Source organism: Enoplosus armatus, chromosome 7 (genome assembly GCF_043641665.1).
Source record: "Enoplosus armatus isolate fEnoArm2 chromosome 7, fEnoArm2.hap1, whole genome shotgun sequence".
Classification (NCBI taxonomy): Eukaryota; Metazoa; Chordata; class Actinopteri; order Centrarchiformes; family Enoplosidae; genus Enoplosus; species Enoplosus armatus.
This window is the reverse complement of record NC_092186.1, coordinates 18,178,564-18,200,265: the sequence shown is the minus strand read 5'-3', so window position 1 is coordinate 18,200,265 and position 21,702 is coordinate 18,178,564. Positions and strand designations below refer to the sequence as shown.

The 21,702-nt window shown below is 38.8% G+C and overlaps 1 protein-coding gene across 1 annotated transcript in view; it reads left to right on the top strand.

Moving 5' to 3' along the window:
• Nucleotides 1-21,702, top strand: part of LOC139288256 (adhesion G protein-coupled receptor D2) — an 83,837-nt gene that overhangs the window by 3,749 nt on the left and 58,386 nt on the right. Inside the window, exons 5-19 of the mRNA XM_070909532.1 lie at nt 1,209-1,409; nt 1,604-1,677; nt 2,227-2,526; nt 2,867-2,978; nt 3,481-3,627; nt 3,925-4,024; nt 4,515-4,626; nt 5,071-5,126; nt 5,725-5,851; nt 6,313-6,416; nt 8,352-8,454; nt 10,168-10,321; nt 10,712-10,845; nt 11,152-11,267; nt 12,841-12,961. Coding sequence (XP_070765633.1) covers nt 1,209-1,409; nt 1,604-1,677; nt 2,227-2,526; nt 2,867-2,978; nt 3,481-3,627; nt 3,925-4,024; nt 4,515-4,626; nt 5,071-5,126; nt 5,725-5,851; nt 6,313-6,416; nt 8,352-8,454; nt 10,168-10,321; nt 10,712-10,845; nt 11,152-11,267; nt 12,841-12,961 — 1,961 coding nt within the window. The remainder of the gene's footprint in view (nt 1-1,208; nt 1,410-1,603; nt 1,678-2,226; nt 2,527-2,866; nt 2,979-3,480; nt 3,628-3,924; nt 4,025-4,514; nt 4,627-5,070; nt 5,127-5,724; nt 5,852-6,312; nt 6,417-8,351; nt 8,455-10,167; nt 10,322-10,711; nt 10,846-11,151; nt 11,268-12,840; nt 12,962-21,702) is intronic.

Sequence of the window (21,702 nt, the reverse complement as noted above, 5' to 3'; positions counted from 1 at the left end):
ACACACACACACACACACACACACACACTCTTTTCCCTTCTTTTAAGCAGTACTGGAAGTTTATTGCCATTGAAGGAAAGTGGAAATCTCTGTCTCTCTTGCTCTCACCCTCCAATGAATAGGGGAGATGGTGACCGTGTTGTAATTGGCAAACCGTAGGGCTCCTAATGGTTCTTGTAAATGTTTTGTGACTCACGTCACTCTGAATCCCACCCTTCAAAACAAACTTCTCCCATTCTGACATCATGCTCCCCAGTGAGCAATGAGAGTCCAAAACACTGACTCCCCCTCCTGGAACTGAACATGCAGAAGGGATAGTGCGCTTGCACTCCTTCAGTGATTTTCAGTTACAGTGTAGGAATTAATTTGCCAATCTTTTAAAGATTAACTTAAAAACAAAGTCAGGGTGTGTGTACAGTAGCTGTTGAAGGACTAGCTGTTGCCAGGATTGATCCCTAGGTCTTTCAGTGATAGGACTTTAACCAATATGGCAGTGCCTGGTGCCCTGTCAACTCCTGAAGGTTCCCCTTCCTCTTTCTCAGAGGACATACAGTTTAGACATACATATATATTTATATGCCACACTACTCTTGCAACTGATCTGCCATAGATTCAGTCATTGTCACAGCTACACTTCTTATCTGAAGCAATTTCTGCCAGTGTCCTAGACCAAAACCCAAACCCTGTTATCTGTTCATCCATAAACACCTTATGCTTACAACCACACCAATGCTTTTAACTAACAATGACACCTTTTACTTGACTGTGATATAGATCTTTCCTTAACCACGACCATGACCATGACCCCGATTGTTTTATAACTTTAACCAAATGTTATTGTGGCCTAAACTTTACTTTTGATGGCAGTGGGCATAATTGTGCACTTGAAGTGCTCCATTTTACACCTAGGTGGGATGATCTGGTGGCTGTGAACATGTGAAGTTTATTACAGATGCATATACATGTTATAAGTGATGTTGTGTAGTGTTGATGTGACATCATGTCTTGTGGCTAATGAAACCTGCCTGATTCTCCTGCCTTGAATTACATCTTGATGAGCTGTTTTAATGTTTTTCACTTTGCAAGATTTCTCAAGTGCACCGTTATCCACACTACTGTGACTGGACATGACATTCAGTCTTCATATGTCCGTCTTTTTTTTTCAAGAATTTATCATTAAGATTAACCTTCATCAATTCCTTCACTAGGAAACTTCACTAACCCTGAAAATTCGTTCTTGGATTCCCTCCTGGACGGAAATTCGCATTTGCAGAATCAAACGTTATCCTTTGAGTTGTTCCACAGCCCTCAGTCTGATGAGGAATGTGGCATCTTTGACCCTGTTATTGGCAGCTGGGGTCTAGCCAAGTGTGACTCATTCAGAGGGGCCGTCTGCCAGTTTAAGAAAGGTACCAATGATAATACTGTCAATGAATTTGTATCCATTTTATTATTGATTGAATTTAGAATTTTACATTTATGTGTACACTGAGTCAACATCGCAGAGAGCGTTGACTCCATGAACATTTCTAAAGCTGTGTGTGGTCTTACTACAATAGATTGCATTATATTGTATTATATTTGTCTCTGTTTCTGTCTGCAGAAGTGCTGGATGTCATGACTTTACCAAAGACGCCATTCTTCAGTAGATTGAGCAAGGATCCTCGGACCAAACCTGTGAGTTGGACAGTTTAGCTGTCAGTAGCACATCATCACTTAAGTGGTACAGTACAATACATTTACAAGAACTCATCTTGGTGTTATTAGTGCTCAACAACTGAGAATACAGAGAAGACAGTGATGCGGTAAAAAAAATAAAAGGATTTCACAACTTTGCAGCCACACAGACTATTTCTATCAAGTTTAATTTGTGTGTAGTGGAGGAAATGTTGGTCATGTTTTTGGTAAAATTTCAAACAAACTCCGATTTACATGTCTAATACCAGACATGCAATTATTGGCATGCCATAAAGGTACTAAAAATCATCTTGTTATAATTTTAGGAGAATAATAACTTTTTCTGAGTAACTTTCACAGCACCGGATGTTTGGCAGGACGAACTTACTGGGTCAAAATCCTAGAGAATCTGTTGTACTTGGTGAAAGGAAGTGATTGTGATCCTGAGGTGTGTAGACAGGGAATTAGTGAATTAGCAGTATTGCATTGCTACCACCTTTCCCCAGGTAAATAAAGTTCAAAATCTTTATCCCTCCTTCTTTTCCTCAGGTGATGGAGGATCTGAGTGTTAACGCCTCCAAGGACAGAGATCTGACCTCGCTGCAGCAGCTGACCCAGGCAGTTTTGCATACAGTGGAGACCGGTGGCCCGAACCTCCTCACCTCCAGTGATGTCCTCTACCTCACCCAGATGATTGAGATGGACCTGACAGCACTGGCTAGCACTCACTCTGCCGGAGCTGACTCAGCAGAGGTCATGGTGTCCATTGCTACCAACTACGTAAAGGTGGCGAGTTTAATGCTGGAACCCCACATGGCTACACAGTGGATGGGCCTGACAGAGGATGGGGTGAGGGGGTGACCTGTGTTTATCTGTTTCCACCCCAAAACAGTTTTATTTACCCCCCCCAAAACACGTGTACCTTGGGAAGTAGTTAGTATTGTATTATATCCAAGCAAACTGTGGAAACCTTGTCAAACCGGTCAGACAAATAAACCAAATATGTTTCTGGGTTGTATGGGAAAACCCTGTTTGTAAATCTCCTCCTATGTTTATGTTGCATATTTGGTCCCACACACAAGGGATGACGTAAAATTATTTTCTCAATTTCTTTAACCCAGGAAAGTCATCCTTTCTCTTCCATGAATCTGTATGACCTTTTGTTGTCGGGTCTGTATTTCTTGTACAGGTCAGCGTGGGGCCATTCACTATTGTCAAGAGCATTGATAGTCTCACTGAAACTCTTGCAGACATGCTATCTGCTGAGGGAAGAGGCTTCACCCTTTCTACAAAGAACATAGGTAATAAAAATATCTTCAAAGAAAATATTGATTATCCGTCTGTGCTTAGTTCAAAATACAGGCGGCACAGTTTCAATGGTGATCAAAGTTGATGGAGAAATTGCTGAAAGTTGAAAAATAGGATTTCACAGCAGAATATTGTATTCACAAACCTGTCTATGACACATTTCACTTCATGGAGGCCAGCATTCTTGTAATGTGAAGATTGCAACAATCAGTATTGCAATTTTTTTATATTTGTTTTATATTTCGGCTTTTCTGACTTTTTAGTTATGTTGCACTCCATCTCCTTGTTATTGCAGTGGTTTCATGTTTAAAATTTAGGGAATCATTTTAATGCACTGATAAGTCTACCATATATTATGTTATTGACCCAAACCATTGGTAGTTCTCAGCTTTGTAACACAGATAAATAAAAATATTCTTGCATTTCTACTCATGGCTACTGTTATTGTTAATCTGCCTCTGTTGGCTGGTTGTCCTCTGCTGTCTTTGTTGCCAGATGTGTACATGAATTGGCAGACGCTGTCTGAAGAGAGCTGTAGTCATGTCTTCAAACCATCTGCGGTCAGCTCTCACACAGCCAGCAGCAGTGGTCAGAATGAGTTGCTTATCCCTGACATTGAGCTCCAGAGGATTTACACACTGGGTAGGGAACACACACACACACATACACATGAAAATTGTAATAGCGGCAAACCCAAATGAGAAGGGGAAACATATGTGCCCACACACTCACTCATTACATGTGTGTTACATGATTTGCTACATCGACAACATGCACATGTCCAAATAAAACTCCTTGTAACTGAACAATGTATTTGCATGAAGCAGCTATCGGCGTGAATGTGTGCAAGTGGTGTTTGTGTGACACTGAGAAATTGAAGAAAGTATTTTGTATCACTAAAGGATAAGAATAAATCTTCTCTTCTCTCTTTCTAATCAGGATATGAGAAAGTGATGTTTATTCATACCCACTACAGCCATCTGAGTGAGATTGTGTCTGGAGCACAGGAGCCTTCACTGAGTCAAGAGAAAGTAAAAAGGTTGGCTTACTTCCTTACTTCTCACTAAACACAGCACCACAACCACAGGCCACCATAGAATGTGTAAACATTTTACCAAGTGTCACATTGCTTGTATTACGCTTGCCACATTTAAAGTTAGTGAGGAGAATTTACACTGCCTTTGGCCAATCAGCTACAATTTGCCATCAATTTGCAACACTATGAACACATTATGACAAGATTGTACTTCGCTTAAAGTTGGGCAGATTGATAGATCACCAATGCTCTGTAAAAACCTTTTCATACATGCCTTTATTCTCTAATAAGTTCAACCAAATACTAAACTGTAAATCATGAAGTCAACTTGTCTGCTCTGGTTTCAACCAAATAAGGTGTGCTTGGACTTTTACTTTCATCAAGAGTAGGGATCATTTGGACAGTGGATACCAGTAGCTTGGATTTAAGCTTTTCATGTGTTACGACCTTTAGGTTGTAAGATGAAAATGGTAACCATTGTCTGCCTTCCCAGAATTCTCCCAGGTCACCTGGCTTCTGCTGTCATATCAGCCACCGTCCGTGATGCTTCCAAGGCCCAAACCATCCCTGTGGCCGTCGAGTACACCCTTTCCTCATCACATGTGGTATAGTCCATTGTTCGAGGGGGAGATTATTAAGCCATCAGTTATATAAATATTTTTTACATTAGGACTGATTGGACATGGTTAGACCAAATCCATTCTAGCCTGGAGCAGCTGCACAGCCTGTTGACAGTCGAGTGATACAAATCAAGTAGTATGTGAGGTTTAAGAATGCTTAACAACTTACATTCACGTACTGGCTTGAAACTGAAATACATGTTGATGGCAGACATTTTGTAAAAAGCAACCACTCTTTGGGAATAGCAGTGGAGTTATAGTGAAGTTGTTGCTCTTTGATACGCTCACCAAATGCAGCATGTCACTGCACATGAATTTTCATCTCCCAGCAAGCAGCATATGGCTTTTATCCATGTGGTCCATGGTAATATATTGGAGAGAGAAACAGACAGAATGAAAACAATTGCAAACATGTGTTTCTGTTTCTAGGTGGAGTATTCACAGCGTGTTACTCCTGTTTGTGCCTTTTGGAATTTCAGCTTGATGTAAGTTTGACCAAAAACACAGTCACATAAACAGCCCTGATAAATTCATGTGTTGTTATCGTCACGGCTATGATGGCAGGGTGCTAGGCAGAACGAGGAATAGGACCCAAATCCAGACACGGGCAGAACTGATGCAGGTTTAAAGGTTTATTGGGAAAACCAGGGGGACAGAGACTTACAACGTGGTGAGGCAGGCGGGTGTCAAAACCGGGAAAGCAGTCCAAAGAGGTAAACAGACCAGACAAGGAGCAGGCAAGAATCAGAGTCCAATAAACAATCCAAAACACTGGGACACTGGGAACGCAGGGGAAACAGGGAGCCGACAGTTATGATAGATATTGAGGCTGTTGGGTAAATGATGAAGAGGTTATATTTCACTTAATGCTGTATATCTTAATCACAACACAGCAATCGAAGATAATAAATGTACATATGACGTGTTTCATTCCAAAATTAGATATTCTCAGACAGACAGATGGATATGAAACCCTTGTATATATTTAATTATTCAGGTTTATTACTAAATGTCTCTGCATGCTGAAACTAATTTATGAGTGTATGTTTGAATGTGTCTGTGCTTGTGTATTGTGCTGTATAGGCATACTCATACCAAAAGCTGGTCCAGTGATGGTTGCAGGGTGACCTTAGCCAGCTCTGGTGTCACTTCCTGTCTATGTAACCACACCACCAATTTTGCAGTGCTGATGAATTACCTGGAGTCGAAGGTAACTCATGAGATACTGTATGTTGTGATTAAGGTTATGAGTGGTGTGGTGTAATTTCAGAATTTATGTCATATTGATCATATGTGATAGTTGTTTTTTCCGTCTTGTGACAGAAATGATTACAATGATTTACATCTAAACCTAAATATTGCTGAAATCTTAATCCATATCGTGATCTTTGATCTCCAAAATTGTAGTACAATATATTAACCTACAGGTGTCACTCTCATTGGGCCTATCTTTTGAAAAATTCATTGGTAGAACTGCTCTTTCTGTCTATGCAAAGTACATAAAAGGTAGATTTATTAAATTTACATTTCTGGCATTCAGCTATGATGTAGGAATTCAATGACTTTGAGAAGGCATCAGATGGATCAAACCTGTGATGTTTTGTTTACATTCTCCTCTCCCTCTCTTTCACTCTCTCTCCCTCACAAAACTACCTTTCCCCCCTGTCCCAGTGGAGTCCTGAGGAAGAGCTTATTTTGACCAAGCTGACATTTATCGGCTCTGGAGCGTCTCTGTGTGCGCTGGTGGTGACCTTGATGCTGTTCACTGTGCTGGAGTGAGTAGCTGATTTTCCTGTCCCGCTTACCTACAATGCCAACCTAGCTGCCTGGTTTCTGTCTGTTTAACTGATATCAGTAATAATAACAATGTGACTCTAATAACATATAGGCATATTTATGTGGAATATCTGATCAACTGTTTGACTTTGTGCAAGGTAAGGGCTTTACATTGATCAATTTAGGACTTTCCAGTTAGTTTATTCACTTGGGAAATTTGCTCTCGCTGCCACCCATGATGTGAATACATTGCATTTTGTTTGCATGTGTAAACCACTTTTGAAGTGGTTTTCGTACTGTATGCTGAAATTAACCTTGCACCCTACCAATTTGGATGAGGTCATGTTTTATAAGGTATATATGCTGCTAACAAAGTTACATTCCACCGTCAGATCTCCTCATGGGATTTGATGTGACATTCTCTTACATACACAAAAAAGAGAGAGACAACTTATTGGCACTGTGTTGCTCGTGCATCTGTTCCTAAGGCTGCTATGAGTATTGACTAGTGCTAATCCAGTAATTACTGTGGTCTACATGTGAGTCCACTCTGAAGGTTTATGGCGGCATTTTCGCAGCCGTTAATTAACATTAGGGTCACTGAGGGATCACAACCAGCTGGAGAGGAGCTGCCCTGACGATTTATGACTGTCCTGAAATCTGAGAGTGCAGCCATGCATTTCACACACATGCTGGTGTATGATGTACATGCATTTGTGTACTTAGATACACACACATCACATCACATCACACACACACACACAAAGTAGAGGTACAAATGTCCATAGATGCATGCATAATCACACCATGAAATGATGGTGGTCACAAGCAGTGATGCAGATATGAAATGAGTCTAAATAGGCTGAACCCATCAGGAGGTAATGAGAGGCTCTTCAGTTCATTTACCTCTCTAAACCAGATTCAGCTGGCTGTTTCATATATGCTATGTATCACCCTGAAATGGAAATATTTAACCCATTGATGCCATCTAAAGTATGTGTTTGTTTCCAGAGATGATGTAGCTAATGTAAGATTATCTGGTACATGAGGCGTATATATACTGCGACTTCAGTTGAGCAATGTCAACATTCAGTTTGAAGTCTGCTGGTCTGTCTGCATTATGAAATGACAATTGTAAAAAAAAAATAGTATTCAGATTTTATCTACCTGGGCGGGCAACCCAAGGCCTATGTATGGGAAAACACAATCAGCCCAGCAATAAAACATTCTGGGAAAACCAATTGAAACGCCTAGCTCTTATTGTTTCTAAATGTAGCACTTGAAACAGTTTAGTGACATGTTAATAAATGAAAAACGTAAAATCTATAAACTGATTCAAAGCACTCAAAGATAATCAGAGTTGGGTCATTTTATAGCCTTGGATATTACTGATTTTTAGTCAGAATCAAATATCTTGACAACTGACAGTCATGGTTGCCAGAGGATGCATCCTATTTTGTGATCCTATCACTTTTGTAGGACTAGCAGCCACCAGCACTACAAAATGAACACTTGTCTATTACTTCAGTTTATGACAGAATACCTCTGAATATGTATATGATTATATAATGAACTAACTGAATTATTGTCGGCCTAGCCAGAAAGTAATGTTTGCTAACATGCTAATAACACTCAGCTCAAAGCATAGCTGAGAATGAATACAGCTCAGATAAATTGAGTGTAAAATGTCCTAAATGTCTGCTGTATAAAGGATAGGCCTAAGCCCTTTTCATTAGATTGTTTTCATTTTCAACCTCAATTGGCCGCTTGCATAGCTTGCATTACTATGTTAAGTTACCAAAATGATCTACTATACCATTTATTTGCGAACATTTTTGTTATCACTGTGTTGTAATACTGTCACTTCTAACCATATCTTATTTTAAGACATGCGCTGTCAAAACATTTGAAGTTATCCTTGTATATATCCATAGTATCCCCAAATCCGACAGGACGTCCATCCATAAGAACCTGTTCATCGCTCTGATCTGCGCCCAGGTGATTCTGCTCTGCAGCGGCTCAGCCATTCACAACAAGGTACAGGCAGACAACTGAAACATGAGATTTTATTTACCAATACATGGGATTTAATGTTGTTTTACCAAGGGGCAGACGGGATGAATGAAGGTCAATGGCAGTATGTTAGATTCTGTCAATTTATGCATGAAAAATAGGTCGAGAGTCAAGTTGGAAGTTGAAAATGGGAGCAACTTAACAAAAGATACCTATTTCGTACACGATGTATACAAGGAAGCAATTTTCTTTTAAGCAAAATGTTGTTATACTGGAATGTACTAGAATAAGATAAACTCAGGTAATAGAAATCAAGATTTAAGTTTTAAATATTAATATCCTCTCAATAGCCACGTTTGCACTATCCATGGCATGTACAGCTCAAGCTTTCTTTGGCTAGACAATGAAATTTGAAATGGCTGTTAAGCTATTGTCTACCTTTCTATACATTTACATGTTAACCCGCAGCACTGTGCTGCTTCCTTAAAGAGACTTGAAATCCAAATCCATACGTGTTTCTAGTCAAACAAATGCTTTGGCATTGGATGTTACATAAGTGGCCACTAATGTCTTATCCATCAGCTAAAACCCATGGTTCAGTTTCTCAGTAGTCACCCAATGGCCTGTAGTTGATTTGACCCCTGGTCCTTTGACTTCAGGTCATGTCAGGGTGGGCTTTATCCCTGGGGGCAGATGGCCGCTTGTTGGAAATTCATCAAATGGTTTCATATGTGTGTATATGTATATATATATGACTGACCATAAGGAAGATAATGTTTCAGATTTTCACATGGTTTTTAACATGGTTTGGGCCAATCAAGAGCTATTTACAATGAATTACTCTGGATGGCTTCAGTGTTTTTCTAAGGATGGATATATTGGATATATATTGATATATTGATGTTGCTTGACATATTTGGTACATGCAGAGATTTTTATGCTATATAATAGGTATTGTATGGTCTTTCTTATCATTAGACCTACGCTATTTGTTCACTTTTTTCCTCACAATTTCTTGCTTTTTTATATATGTTAATATAATGATGTCAGATTAGAATAAACATACTGTAAAATCTGTTACATTATAAATAAGATTTGGAGATGGACATTTCCCTACCATAGTATACATTTCCTAAAAGCATGAATCAACAAACAGTACGTTTGGGATTGTAAGTGATGTAAATTATATATTGGGGACCACGTCCACCTCATTCATCAGCCACGATCATGAGCTGCCCTTAAACAATCCTTCAACAACATATAGTTATTTAACCTCCTGACATTTTATGTGTGTGTGTGTGTGTTAGGACAGAAGCCACTCCTATCTTTTGATGGCAATTGAAAAGTGAAATGCTTCACAATTCTTCTAGTTTAATATTGTGTCAGGCAAGTAATAACGTGTAGATCCTAGATGCATATTTGAAATTTCTATAGAATATACTGGCCGTCAGCTAAACTACGTTTTGGTCACCACAACTATTCCAGTGCAAATGTGGATTGGATTTTTGGAGGAAATATTCCACACAAAACCGACCCTTGCAAATTATGTGAACATTGGTAAATCAAGAGTCCTCCCTCATAACCAGTACCATAAAAGAGACTTGATTACTTGGTATGTTTGTGACATGGGAAGTTAATTCTACCTTTTACTGTTAAGTTGTGTCACTCAGGAGCCTAACATGAATGCTTGAAATGTAACTTGTATCTGTCTGCATGCCTCTGTTGGTGTGTTTGTAGGTGGCATGTACACTTGTGGCGGCACTGCTTCATCTCTTCTTTATGGCAGCATTTAGCTGGATGCTGGTGGAGGGTCTGCTGCTCTGGAGCAAGGTGGTCGCAGTCAACCTAAGCGAGGACCGACACATGAAGTATTACTATCTCATCGGCTGGGGTACAGCAGCTTAACTCTCTTCACACATGTGCAGTGAATGTCCATGTTAATCTAATGATAAAGGATATTATGTAATCAGGTATTTGCACCCCACAGAGAGTCAGATTCCCCAATTGTTTTTGATTTAATTTTTGATTGACATAAATCTGACGATTTAAATTTATTTTATACACCATAGTTGTGGGAAGCATGAAATAATACTTCTCTGAATCTAAAATTGATTGGTTTGTGACCATTTTCACCACAATGGTGTCTTAATGTAGCTCAATTTTTCTCCTCTCTTGCCATTGTGCCTTCCTCTTCCTGATTATCTATATCTTGCTACTTTTATTCCTCCCTTTTATTCTCTTCCTCCTCTGCTTTGCTTTTTTTTACCCTTCCTTCCTGCAGGCCTGCCGGTGCTGATAGTCACCATCACGCTGGCATCAGCCTCAGGCAAATACTCGGCCGACGGCTACTGTTGGCTCAGTGTCCAGAATGGCATTATCTGGGGCTTCGCTGGGCCCGTCATCTTCATCATCATGGTCAGAAAATTAAATCCTAATCATGTCATATGGTTAAAATACAAAATACAAGGTGTATTCATCCATTGTGTACTTGTAGTCCTGTAGTGCTCCATATTAGGTTTGACTATTGAAGCTTATATCAGTAAAACAGGAAACAGTGTTTTGTTTCCTATTGATGTTGCATAAGCTTTCCTTTCCTCTCCTACAGTTTCCTACCCATAGATATGTCAACATGTATTTCTCTCTGTTTTGGTGTGCATTTGTTTTACTCTCTCATCTCCTACCTATGTCTCCTCTCATATCTGTATCCTTCCATTTTTTCAGGTGAATATCATGGTACTGACCAGGGTGGTGGTCATCACCATCTCCACAGCCAAGAGAAGGTCCATCATGTTGGCCATGGGCACCAGTCCTGTGGAGCAAACCTATGAGCAAATCAGGTACAAACCACAAGGAGGCGCCATTTGTCTTCTTTTTTTTAGTATTATTCACCCGAGCCACAGGCCTTGAAACAGACAAGCTGGAAGATTTTATATTGGACTTGTCATTTTAAAACCGCAAGCCTCATTTATCAAACAAGATAGGATGCAATTTGAATGGATTGCATTAGTGCTTTTCATGTAAAAGGCTTCAAGCTTCAACCACTCGTATTGCTTTAAATATCTCAGGTCTTAGTGTTGTAGTATCTTTCAGTGTTGACAAGATACAGAAATTATTCAGATAGTTTTCTGATGTGTTGGGTCAGTATTGGCTTTTTTAAATTTAAAATGTTTTGTTGACCTGTTAATTCATTTAGTTCCAATGTTTTGACACAGTATTATTTCTGAAACATTGTGTAAATATCATAGAATTAATCAAAACAGTTTATTTATTGGAGGGTCTTATCCTTACACTGAATTTCTGCAGTAGTAGTAATGTTAGATCTGAAAGCTGTGGCAAAATCATCTTGTTCAAACCTAATTCAAATATTGATATTCCAAAATTATCTCTAAAATATTTGGATGGACAAATTTCTTATCCCTTGCAATGGTGGGATGCAAGAATATATACATTTTTATTTAAAATTTGTATGTATATTATTTAATTATCTATTAATTGTTGCTGCCTGTGGCTGAATGATAATGGAAAATAAAAAGATAGATATATGTAATATGTAACCTCTGTAGCTCCATATGAATTCACACAATACATGTGTTTGCTTGCTTTTTTTCTATGTCTGTCGCAAACCAGTAATGAAAATGTAATTAAATCAGCCTATATAACTGCATGTTATTGATCAGATAGCCTAGACCTGAGCCGTGGCTAAACTTACTTTTTTGGTGCTGATGTTCACTCATCAGTGAAACTCTGCTGCGTGTGATCCAGTAGATTTCCCACAGCAGGCTTGTATAGGATCCTATCAGTGAAAATCATGTTAAAGTGTATATGTTTTTTTCACCACCTCAGCCCTCTGGGGCTCACAGAAGGTGCTTTATGAAGGTTTTCAAAGCAGGCCTTGAACCATTTGGCACCCCTGGGTGGCAGCCATAGCGGAAACTCAAACACATACCTCCGCTGAATAAACTAGGGCTCGCCGCCCGCCATGTCACACGCACACGAACACACACACAGCTGGTGTGGTTTGGCGGTCACCTGAGCGGGAAGATAATTCCACTCTAAACAGAATTAAAGCGGATTTAAGGTGGGAAGTTGTCACCCCATGAGCCTTCCCAGCCGCACAGTGTTGTATATGGAACAACCAGCCTGCCAAAGCCGCTCAGTTTTGTCCAAAAAGAACTGAAAAGTTGAGAAACCCAGAATTGAGCTCAGGACGATCAGGGAGGAAGGAGAATTTCTAGGGAATACTTCAATTATTTTTATCTTAAGTTCAGCCTAGTCAGCCAGTTCAGAGTCTTTATGGTGTGTGCTTGATTACAATTTTATGTGTGTGTGTTTGCATGTTTGCCAATATGCATGTGTATGTTCTTACATTTTTGTGCTGTAATTTGTGTGTGTATGTGTATGTGGGCACAGGGCTGCAGTGAAAGCAGTGTTGGTGTTGCTGCCCATCCTCGGATTGACATGGCTGTGTGGCGTCTTGGTGCCTTTCTCCATTGTCATGGCCTACATCTTCATCCTCCTCAACTCCCTGCAGGTATACACACACACACACACACAGATGTTGCCATCATTGAGAAACTTAACAATATTCACATTTAAAAACAACATTGAGGGACTACTGTGCCGCCTCGAAAGTTGTAAACCTCTACAAGATGGTCAAACAAAGGCAAAATCATTTTAGCTCATCATGTGAAAGATTGATTTTTTTGCCATACAAGTTGTTTACCTGACCACAGAGAAATGCAGGAAAAAATAAAAAAATAAAAGCTTATATTTAAGGGCACAGTATATATATGTGTGTGTGTGTGTGTGTATTGTATTTTTACAAATGTTAATTTTACTTTTTATATTGTCAAAAATGACTGACTGGGCTTTTGAAATACATGAATCCAAGCATGCATCAGTCTCTCTCAGATGGACCACTATTGGTAACAGAAATACAACTTGAATTTTGCTGCCTAGACATTCTTCAAAACAGCCATTCATCTGAAAAAATGTAAGACAAAATAATTCCACAGCTAAAACTTGTGAGAAACTTCAACAGTTTATAGACTTTAAACTGCATTTTTTGTCTTCAATGAGAAACAGAAAGGTTTTCCATTATGCATTGTAATTCTGCCCTTCTCTCGTGGTTAGGGTACACAGACTGTCAAGGTTTTTATTTGTCAGTGACAAGGCTGAGGCAGAAAGGTGGAAAAAAAGAGCCTTGGTCTGACTTGTGTTAAGCAGGTGCTTCATTTTAACAAGGAAAGTTCATTTGTATTGTTTGTTTGATTATTTCTGCTTAATGTATTCAGAGGTCAGCATTGTTGTTGTTATTTGTGGCTTATCAGTGTTGATTTTATGCTTTTAGTGCTGAATTTCAACGGGTCGTTTTGTCACACGTAGTATATCTGTGGGCATCACAGCTCCATTTGAAAATGGTCACAACTTTGAGAAATATTGGTTCACGTGGAAAAGAGTGATACCTGTGTAGCCTCATTTCCCACTGCACTGCAGAGATGAGGGAGATGGTGAGGGTGAAATCATGTAATTCTCTGACTGCGGCAGGCGGCCCCACATTACCCAGCTTCCCCAGCATGTAGAGATCCGCCGCTGCGATTTGTAGTCATTTTTTAATCAGCTGTATCTATTGATTTTCTCGTTAAATATACAGCTCAATTAGAGGTTTTAGCTGCAGTCTGATCATTAAGCGAGGCCCCTCGGTTGCCATAAATAGTTTCTGTTTCCACTCATGTCTAATTATATTTTTTCCATGTCGACCGTAATTAATACAGAAGGTTTTTCTGGGCTCTTATTATACAACTTCACTGCTTCACATGTTAACGCATCACATTGATTTGTATTCTGTTTCATATATCTGTCTATCTGAGTGAGTCTCTGTTTGTTCAGCTGTCCACCTGTCTGTCAGCAGTCTTTTTATCTGCCTACCTCTCTTGGTCTGTTACCTGTCTGTTCATCTGTCTTTCTGCCATTCTGTTTGACTCTCTTGGCTTAATTGTAACAACGGAAAACAGGTGTGTTGATTAATCATTTTCTTCTCTTATCCTGTTAGTCACATCACTTTTCTCATCCCTTTTTAGAATATGCTGAGCCAATCACACTATCACAACAATACAGCAAAATGCAGATGATGTGCTTATATAAGATACAGTTGTATTTGTGGAGATGTGTATGGCGATTTTGATATTGGGTCAAACAATAATAATACGCACAGTCATTGACTTTTTTTAGCCAAAAAAACCCATTTTCCATTATATTGCTGGTGGCATTTATTTTGTTTTACTCATGTGATAGATAAAGTGGCATTCAGCAGTGATGCCACTGTTGCCAAAACCTTGAGTGAGGCAAAAGTTTGCAACTGACGCCTCCTTTTAAGACCTAGCCCTCAAACATCTATTCTCAGTAACATTTACAAGCCCATTTTAAGAAAATACCTCTTTTGCATGCGAAAATGCCAACAAATTCCTTAAATAGATAAAATAACCCACATCATTTAACATGTGTATTGTGTGTGCGTCTGTTTGTGTTGTCTCGGTTTCTGGGTAGTTGTAGGAGGCCCCTGGTAATAACCAGCTGCTCTGGCATAATAGAGCTACATAGTGTGTCTTTAATAAGCCTCAACAGGTCAGGACACAATAAGAACCCTACCAGGCTCCAAGCTGCTCCAATGACACACTGTGTTGACCCCACTGCTCTCTTGTCTGCATGGGGTGTAGTGACACTACACATTTCTTTTCTTTGCCTGTTCAGCCATGATAGTGACAGGAGGGCTTCTAATTACAGAAAAAGAAAAAAAAAAATTTAAATGGGTGAGAATACAAACTTCTTTGCTTTAGCAGACATTTTGTTTAACATCTGGATGAAGCCTACTGATTTTTGACCATCTGATGTTTCCTCTTGCACCAACATGAGGTTGACATTTGTGGTTCAGAGTGAAATATCTTGACAAGTATTTGATGAATTGGCATGAAATATCCTACAAACAGTCAAGGTAGGAAGATAAATATTAATGATTTTGGTGATCCTCTGACATTTCCTCTGGCACCACCAGGAGGCAAAACTCCTTTCATTCAGTGAAATATCTCAGCATCTACTTGATGGATTAACATCAAATTTTGTACAGATATACATGATCCCCAGAGGATGAATTCAAATGACTTTGGTGATCCACTGACTTTTTTTAAATTAATATATCTTAACACCTATTGGATGGGTTGCAGCGAAATTTGATACAGATATTCCTGGTTCCCAGAGGATGAACTGTAAAACCGTCCTTAACCTTCCATCTAGCTAGTTTCATCCATCTAGTTGGTCCAATACTTTGGTTGATGTGACATTCCAATCAGCCTCAGCTGAAATTTGTGATTCGTGCTAATTAGCAAATGTAAGCATGCTAACACGCCACTGAGATTGTAGACATTAGACCTACTAGATATCAACATACTAGCATTATCATTGTGAGCATGTTAGCATGCTGATGTGAGCATTTAGCTCAAAGCATTGCTGGGGCTGTAGACTCTTAGTCTTGTTTTAACATGGGCCATTTTTTCCTCATCCTTAATGATCCAATATGTTAATCAGACCCTGCATTACAATAGACCACTGTTGTCCTGTAGAAGAAAGTCTTGCCCTCTTCAATACCATTGATCCCTTTGGGAAGAAGAGCACGGTTGAACATAGTCCCTCCATAATGGCTACTCATAAAGATGATGAAATGTGTGAAACCTTAACAATGATGCATGCAAAACCTGAGCTGGTAGGCAGGAGATAAAAATAAATAAAAACGCTCAAGTTTTTTAGGAAATCGTTTTTTATTTGCGGCTGTTGTATTTTCAATGGGGCCAGCCAAAGCAACATAAAGCTTAAGCGGCAAGCCTTTACTGTTAAATCAATAAAACAGATAATGTTGACAAGCCTTTTTCATTGCACTCCCTCATGTCCTCCCTGCTCCTCTTTCCCTCCATCCTGACAACACTGTCTGGAGTGTCTCTGTTACTGTTGCTGTTAGTTCTCTCAATAGAGACCTGAGCAGGCCATTTTGGGCAAACATATTGTAGACCTGGCATAAATGGATGTCGGCTGCACTGACCTCAGCAACGAGGGCTTTTGATTTTATACTTGTTTTTTATTAACTGATGGCAGACGATGCTCAGTTTGAGTGAAAGTAGCATCCCATATCTATATCTGTTAGGTAGATTACACTTCACCATCACTGATGTGTAGAAGTTGTTAAATGTTTGGCTTTGACAAAACAAGAAGTCAAATTAGAATGTTTACTTTTTTCTTAGTCTGCATTTTGATGCACCTTATTTGCATCTTTGGTTTGTGCAGCTACAGAGACATGTTATTTTGATGTTTAAGGATTTTCACCAAACTCAGTTTTCATCAAAGCAGTAACATTGAAAAGTCAAACAACAACAACAACAACTGTGTTCATCAGGAAGGCATGAAATAAGGACTTCACTGAATTTGTCAACGCCATCCATGCGTCTTTGAAATTAATGTGTTTTAAAGATGCTTCAAAATGCCAATGGTTGAAAAATCACACTACAGTACGGAGTTTTGAGTGGATATGCTGTTCCCCTGAGTCGCTTCTAACTTCTTACCCTGAGCCAGTAGTTTTTATGAACATCTTCACCATAAATACAGGCATGCTTCATCTGCTTCCTTATCAAGCTGGAGATAAATAGCATGGAATGGTGTATGTGTGTGTGTGTGTGTGTGTGTGTGTGTGTGTGTGTGTGTGTGTGTGTGTGTGTGTCTAAGAGAGAGAAGGGGGGCGGGGGGCTCTTTGGGTAGCTCATAAATCGCTCCACCCTTCGTCATCCAATCTCTGGGCAATGTCATTCAAAAACCCCGCACTATCCATTACCTGGGTATAATAGGCTCCCGGCCATGCAGTGTCCATCTTATTATTAGCCCATAACTTTAAACTATCAATAACTTTGAGCTGCAGAGGGAGGTGGTGGGGGGGAGAGAAAGGAGGAGAGGGAGAAAACAAAGTAGAGAGGTGAAGGAAGTTAGGGAGTTGGAAAGAAAATGTTAGGGTAACGATCGTCTACCACAAGTTCTTGAGAGTGCAAGTGAGTCCCTGTGATTTTTTTTTGATAACTTTGCAGGCAATTTATTTGTCAAGAATGTAACCTTATTTCTGTTATGTCTGTTTGCTGCCTGTGGAGGGCAACCCTGTACCTTGTCATTACAGTGTGGAAATATAGAGAAATCAATGAGCGAATTTATCTGAGCAATTTCATTCATATCGTATTAAGGTCTTTTATATCACAGAAACTGATGACAACAATGTTTTCGCTTTTCTTATGAAATGAACAGACTGGCGTGTGGTAATGAGATTTTACAGGCATTCAGTAAAGCTTTGGAAGTGAAATTTATCATTTCACTCAGGGTTAAATCTGACTTTAGGAAAGAAATACTGTATGTCTATGAATAATGCAGTAATTGTATATTAGTTTAGTAGTTTGTAATTTCAAAAGAAAATGGTACACAGTGCTGACCTCACCTCCTGATGTCACCAGCTTGAAATGGTAACGTATTGTGAAAGAACAGCTCTCTTTCAGGTTTACATACGACTTTTTCAGATAAAAAGTACTGAAAGTCCCACCTCTGAAAATGTACAAACTGTCTTTTATTTGTTAAGTTGAATGTTGGGGATTCAAATAATGCACTGATTCACACCAGAACATCCAAAGCTGTATTAGACACCCAATTATGCAAAGAAAAATTGACTGGAAAAATAGTCTTTTACCTGAGGCATAGTTTTAAGACAGCTAAAGGCTTCAAATGAATATTGTTTCCATTGAAACAAATGCAGCACGCCCTTACTTCCATAAACACACTCACACACTTGGCTAGTGGAGCATGACATCAGAGTGTATCCAAGATATAGATATGATCAATAGAGTGTTGCTCTTCTTATTGATTTTTGCCATATGGGAGATTTGTTGTGTGGGTAAGCAGTGCTTTTACAGCATCTGAAGTGATTGTTTGAGAAGGGGGGATTTTTCTTTTTTGTCGGTCCTGCAGCTCAATTACTACAAAATTGTATTTGTACTACAGGAGTCAGTGGTTCTATTCTCAGTTGAGCTTAATGTACAAAACATGGCATTATCACTGCCAGATAAAGGTAAGCTGAGGCTGATGTACAACCAGTAGTTTGTCAGCCTTTTATGAAATATTACATAAAAGCCAGTTATGTTAATCAACTCTGATATCACTGACCACAGCAGGAAAAAACTGTGTAAAATCCGAGATAAAATTAGATCTTTACACATTTAGTTCATCATTGATTTTCATTGACTGTTTAATATTTAACATTTGATATTATTGTTAACTGATTTACAGTGGACGTGTATAATGATGATCATATTGTGATATCCTTTTACTTCCACTCAAAATATGTGATTTAGACCACATTGTAGTTAAAAACTAACAAAATGTGTTGCCAAAGTTTTTGTTCTGCATGTGAGACATTTTTTTTGTGATGTCACTGTGGTTTAAAGACCTCCTGACAGACCTAAACTTCACAGTCAGGTCGTTGGTAACTTGATCAATTGTTGGTCCACTTGGCTTGAAACTAAGTTAACGTATCACCATCAGCCTTCCACAACCCATAACTATTCCCACTTCGAAGATGTGCCCCCTCAAGGTGAAGAAATCTCCACCCAATGGCATGTAAGCATGCCAGACCTCACAGAGGGCCTCATTCATAAAAAGTTCATATCCACAAATTTTATTTTAATTATGCTTATTTTCTAATTATGGGATTCATTCAATACTTGTAAGCATGGAAATAACATATAAGACCAAATTATCAACTGTATTTTTAAAAAGCTTGCAGTCACTTATAAAATATATAGTGAGTATAAGTAAAAGGACAAGTGTTCTATGAGATACATTTCCACATAGTTGGTTTTTATACACCCCTGATTGCTGCCCTTAAATTAGATTTTGTGGGTGTTTACTTATGCTAATGATGCATTTACAAATGCTAATGACATGCCTCCATTTTCAAGATCAATCTTGATTCCAAAAGATTTACACATGTGAAAGAAGAAGTCAGTGATCTGTACATGTTTCACAATTTTTTTTTATTCTTCTGTTCCTAGGTTTTTGCGAACAGAGTAAAAATAACAAAACATCTGTGAATGAGGCCTGATGATTTTTACGGGGAGCTCTTATTTAGGTATTTAGGCCTTAACAGGTGGTAGGCAGGAGTGAAAACTTTGCCATAAACTATAAGTGGGAGAAAGTGTGCCCCTTAATATTACCTTGAGTCAACCTGCAGTTTCGAGGCTCATGTAAAAGCCGGAGTAAAGCCATCTCCATACTTGTTGTTGTACTAGAAAACTAAATAAATCACATGTAAGTGTATCCATATTGGGGTCTCTGTTTGGCTAACACTGTCGCTTATTAATCAGGTGTGATTTGGTATTGCTGCTGTCTCATAGCAGTGTGGTTCATGTGTCCTAAAAAGCTGGTGCATCAAAAATATTTCCTCTACAAATCATAATTTCAACCTTTACTTTAACTGTAACCCCATACTGTCCAATATAGAATTAGAGAGCATTCACTGTTGAATTGGCCAGATAAGAATAAACTGAGAGCAAAAGCAGAGAACAAACCAGTGGATGAAAAGCAATTTTGGCTGACTTGTTCTTAGCAAGAAGTGATGGTGGGGTTTGTGTGTCTGTGTCCGTGTGTGATCCTGTACTTCCAATCTTGTGAAAACCAGCTTGAATTTTTTATGTAATGCCCTCATTGTTATTGTAAATGTGTGTGTGTGTGTGTGTGTGTGTGTGTGTGTGTGTGGGTGTGTGGGTGTGTGTGTGTGTGTGTGTGTGCGCGCGTGCTTGTGTGCACATTGTGTGTAACCACTTGTCACCATGACCCACAACCCCCTACAGACCAAGGAGTTAGAAGTTATTTTAATTTCTCATTTGGCAGAAGAAACAAAAACAGCACAACTTGGATCCAGTTTCCCAGTCAGTCATCTCCAGTCCACTCATCTAGACCTGCACAACCGGCCCATTCAAAGCCAGATTTTTCCTTTCTCGCTTCCCCTCCTTATTTCTTTTTTCCTGCTGTACCATGTTGTAACTGAGGCTTGCACGATTTTTGAGGATTGATAAAAATACTTCTGTAAATGAGCTGCAGTAGCTGATTTATTGCCAATACTATTTTATACCAATAGTATTTTTTTCAATGTGATTTATTTAATGCTCAGAAATTACAAGGATTCCCCCACAATGCCATTGCTAACAAGGTGGAAAAGCCAATTAAACAGCATTTAGACTGCCCGCTGAGACAGCAATGTTATTTTAAAGTTTTCATTTTTATGAATTATTTTAGGGTAAACAGTTGCTTCAACAAGGTGACCCAACTGGACTATTGAATGAGGAGGAATAAACAAACAATATAATTAAATTAAAACGATAAAATGAAAGAAAGACAAGCAAAACATGCAAATGAAGTTGACTTGTTGAGACCTTATATTAAAATCATAAGCAAATTAGATTTTCCTGAATATTGGATTGGATGAATTTTGGATTAAACACAACACATCCAAAAATATTCTGACATTTAAGGAATAGAATTTTAATGTGAAAATCCACTAGGATTCTGTATACTGATAATTTGGGGGTGTTAACTGTTATATAGTACACAAGGAGAAAAGGTTATTTTTCATTTAAATGCCCAATATCAACAAACCTTAAATCAGTACAGAACCTTGGTTGTAACCCAGTCCTTGCTGCCTACTCACAAACTGTTCAGGCATGCATACACATACAAGAACACGTGCAGGAGAATACACATGGCAAACCTCTCACCGGTCAGATTAAGGAGGGAAATGTTTTTCATTTTGGATTGTTTGAGAAAGCAGGAACTATATTCCCTTGACGTCCTTATTCAGAGTCGGCGGTATCGCACATCACACGCAATTTAAAACAACGGCCATCTCTCCCAGTGGAGTGGAGTTTACTGGATGTAGTGGGACAGTAAGTGATTCTGGATAATATGCTCTTGTTTGAGGGATATCTTTATCAAAAGCAAAGACGCATTTTAGCTTTTCTCTGTTGACATACTTCATGTTGTCAAAGGTGATTGACAAACTAATTAATAGTAAGAGTTTCAATCCTTGATATAATTACACTTATGTTTATGTATTATATAAATACTTTATATACTCACACAGTATATACACTTCATACACCAATAAATTTTGAATAATACAGCATTTGAACTAAATGTTTTAAC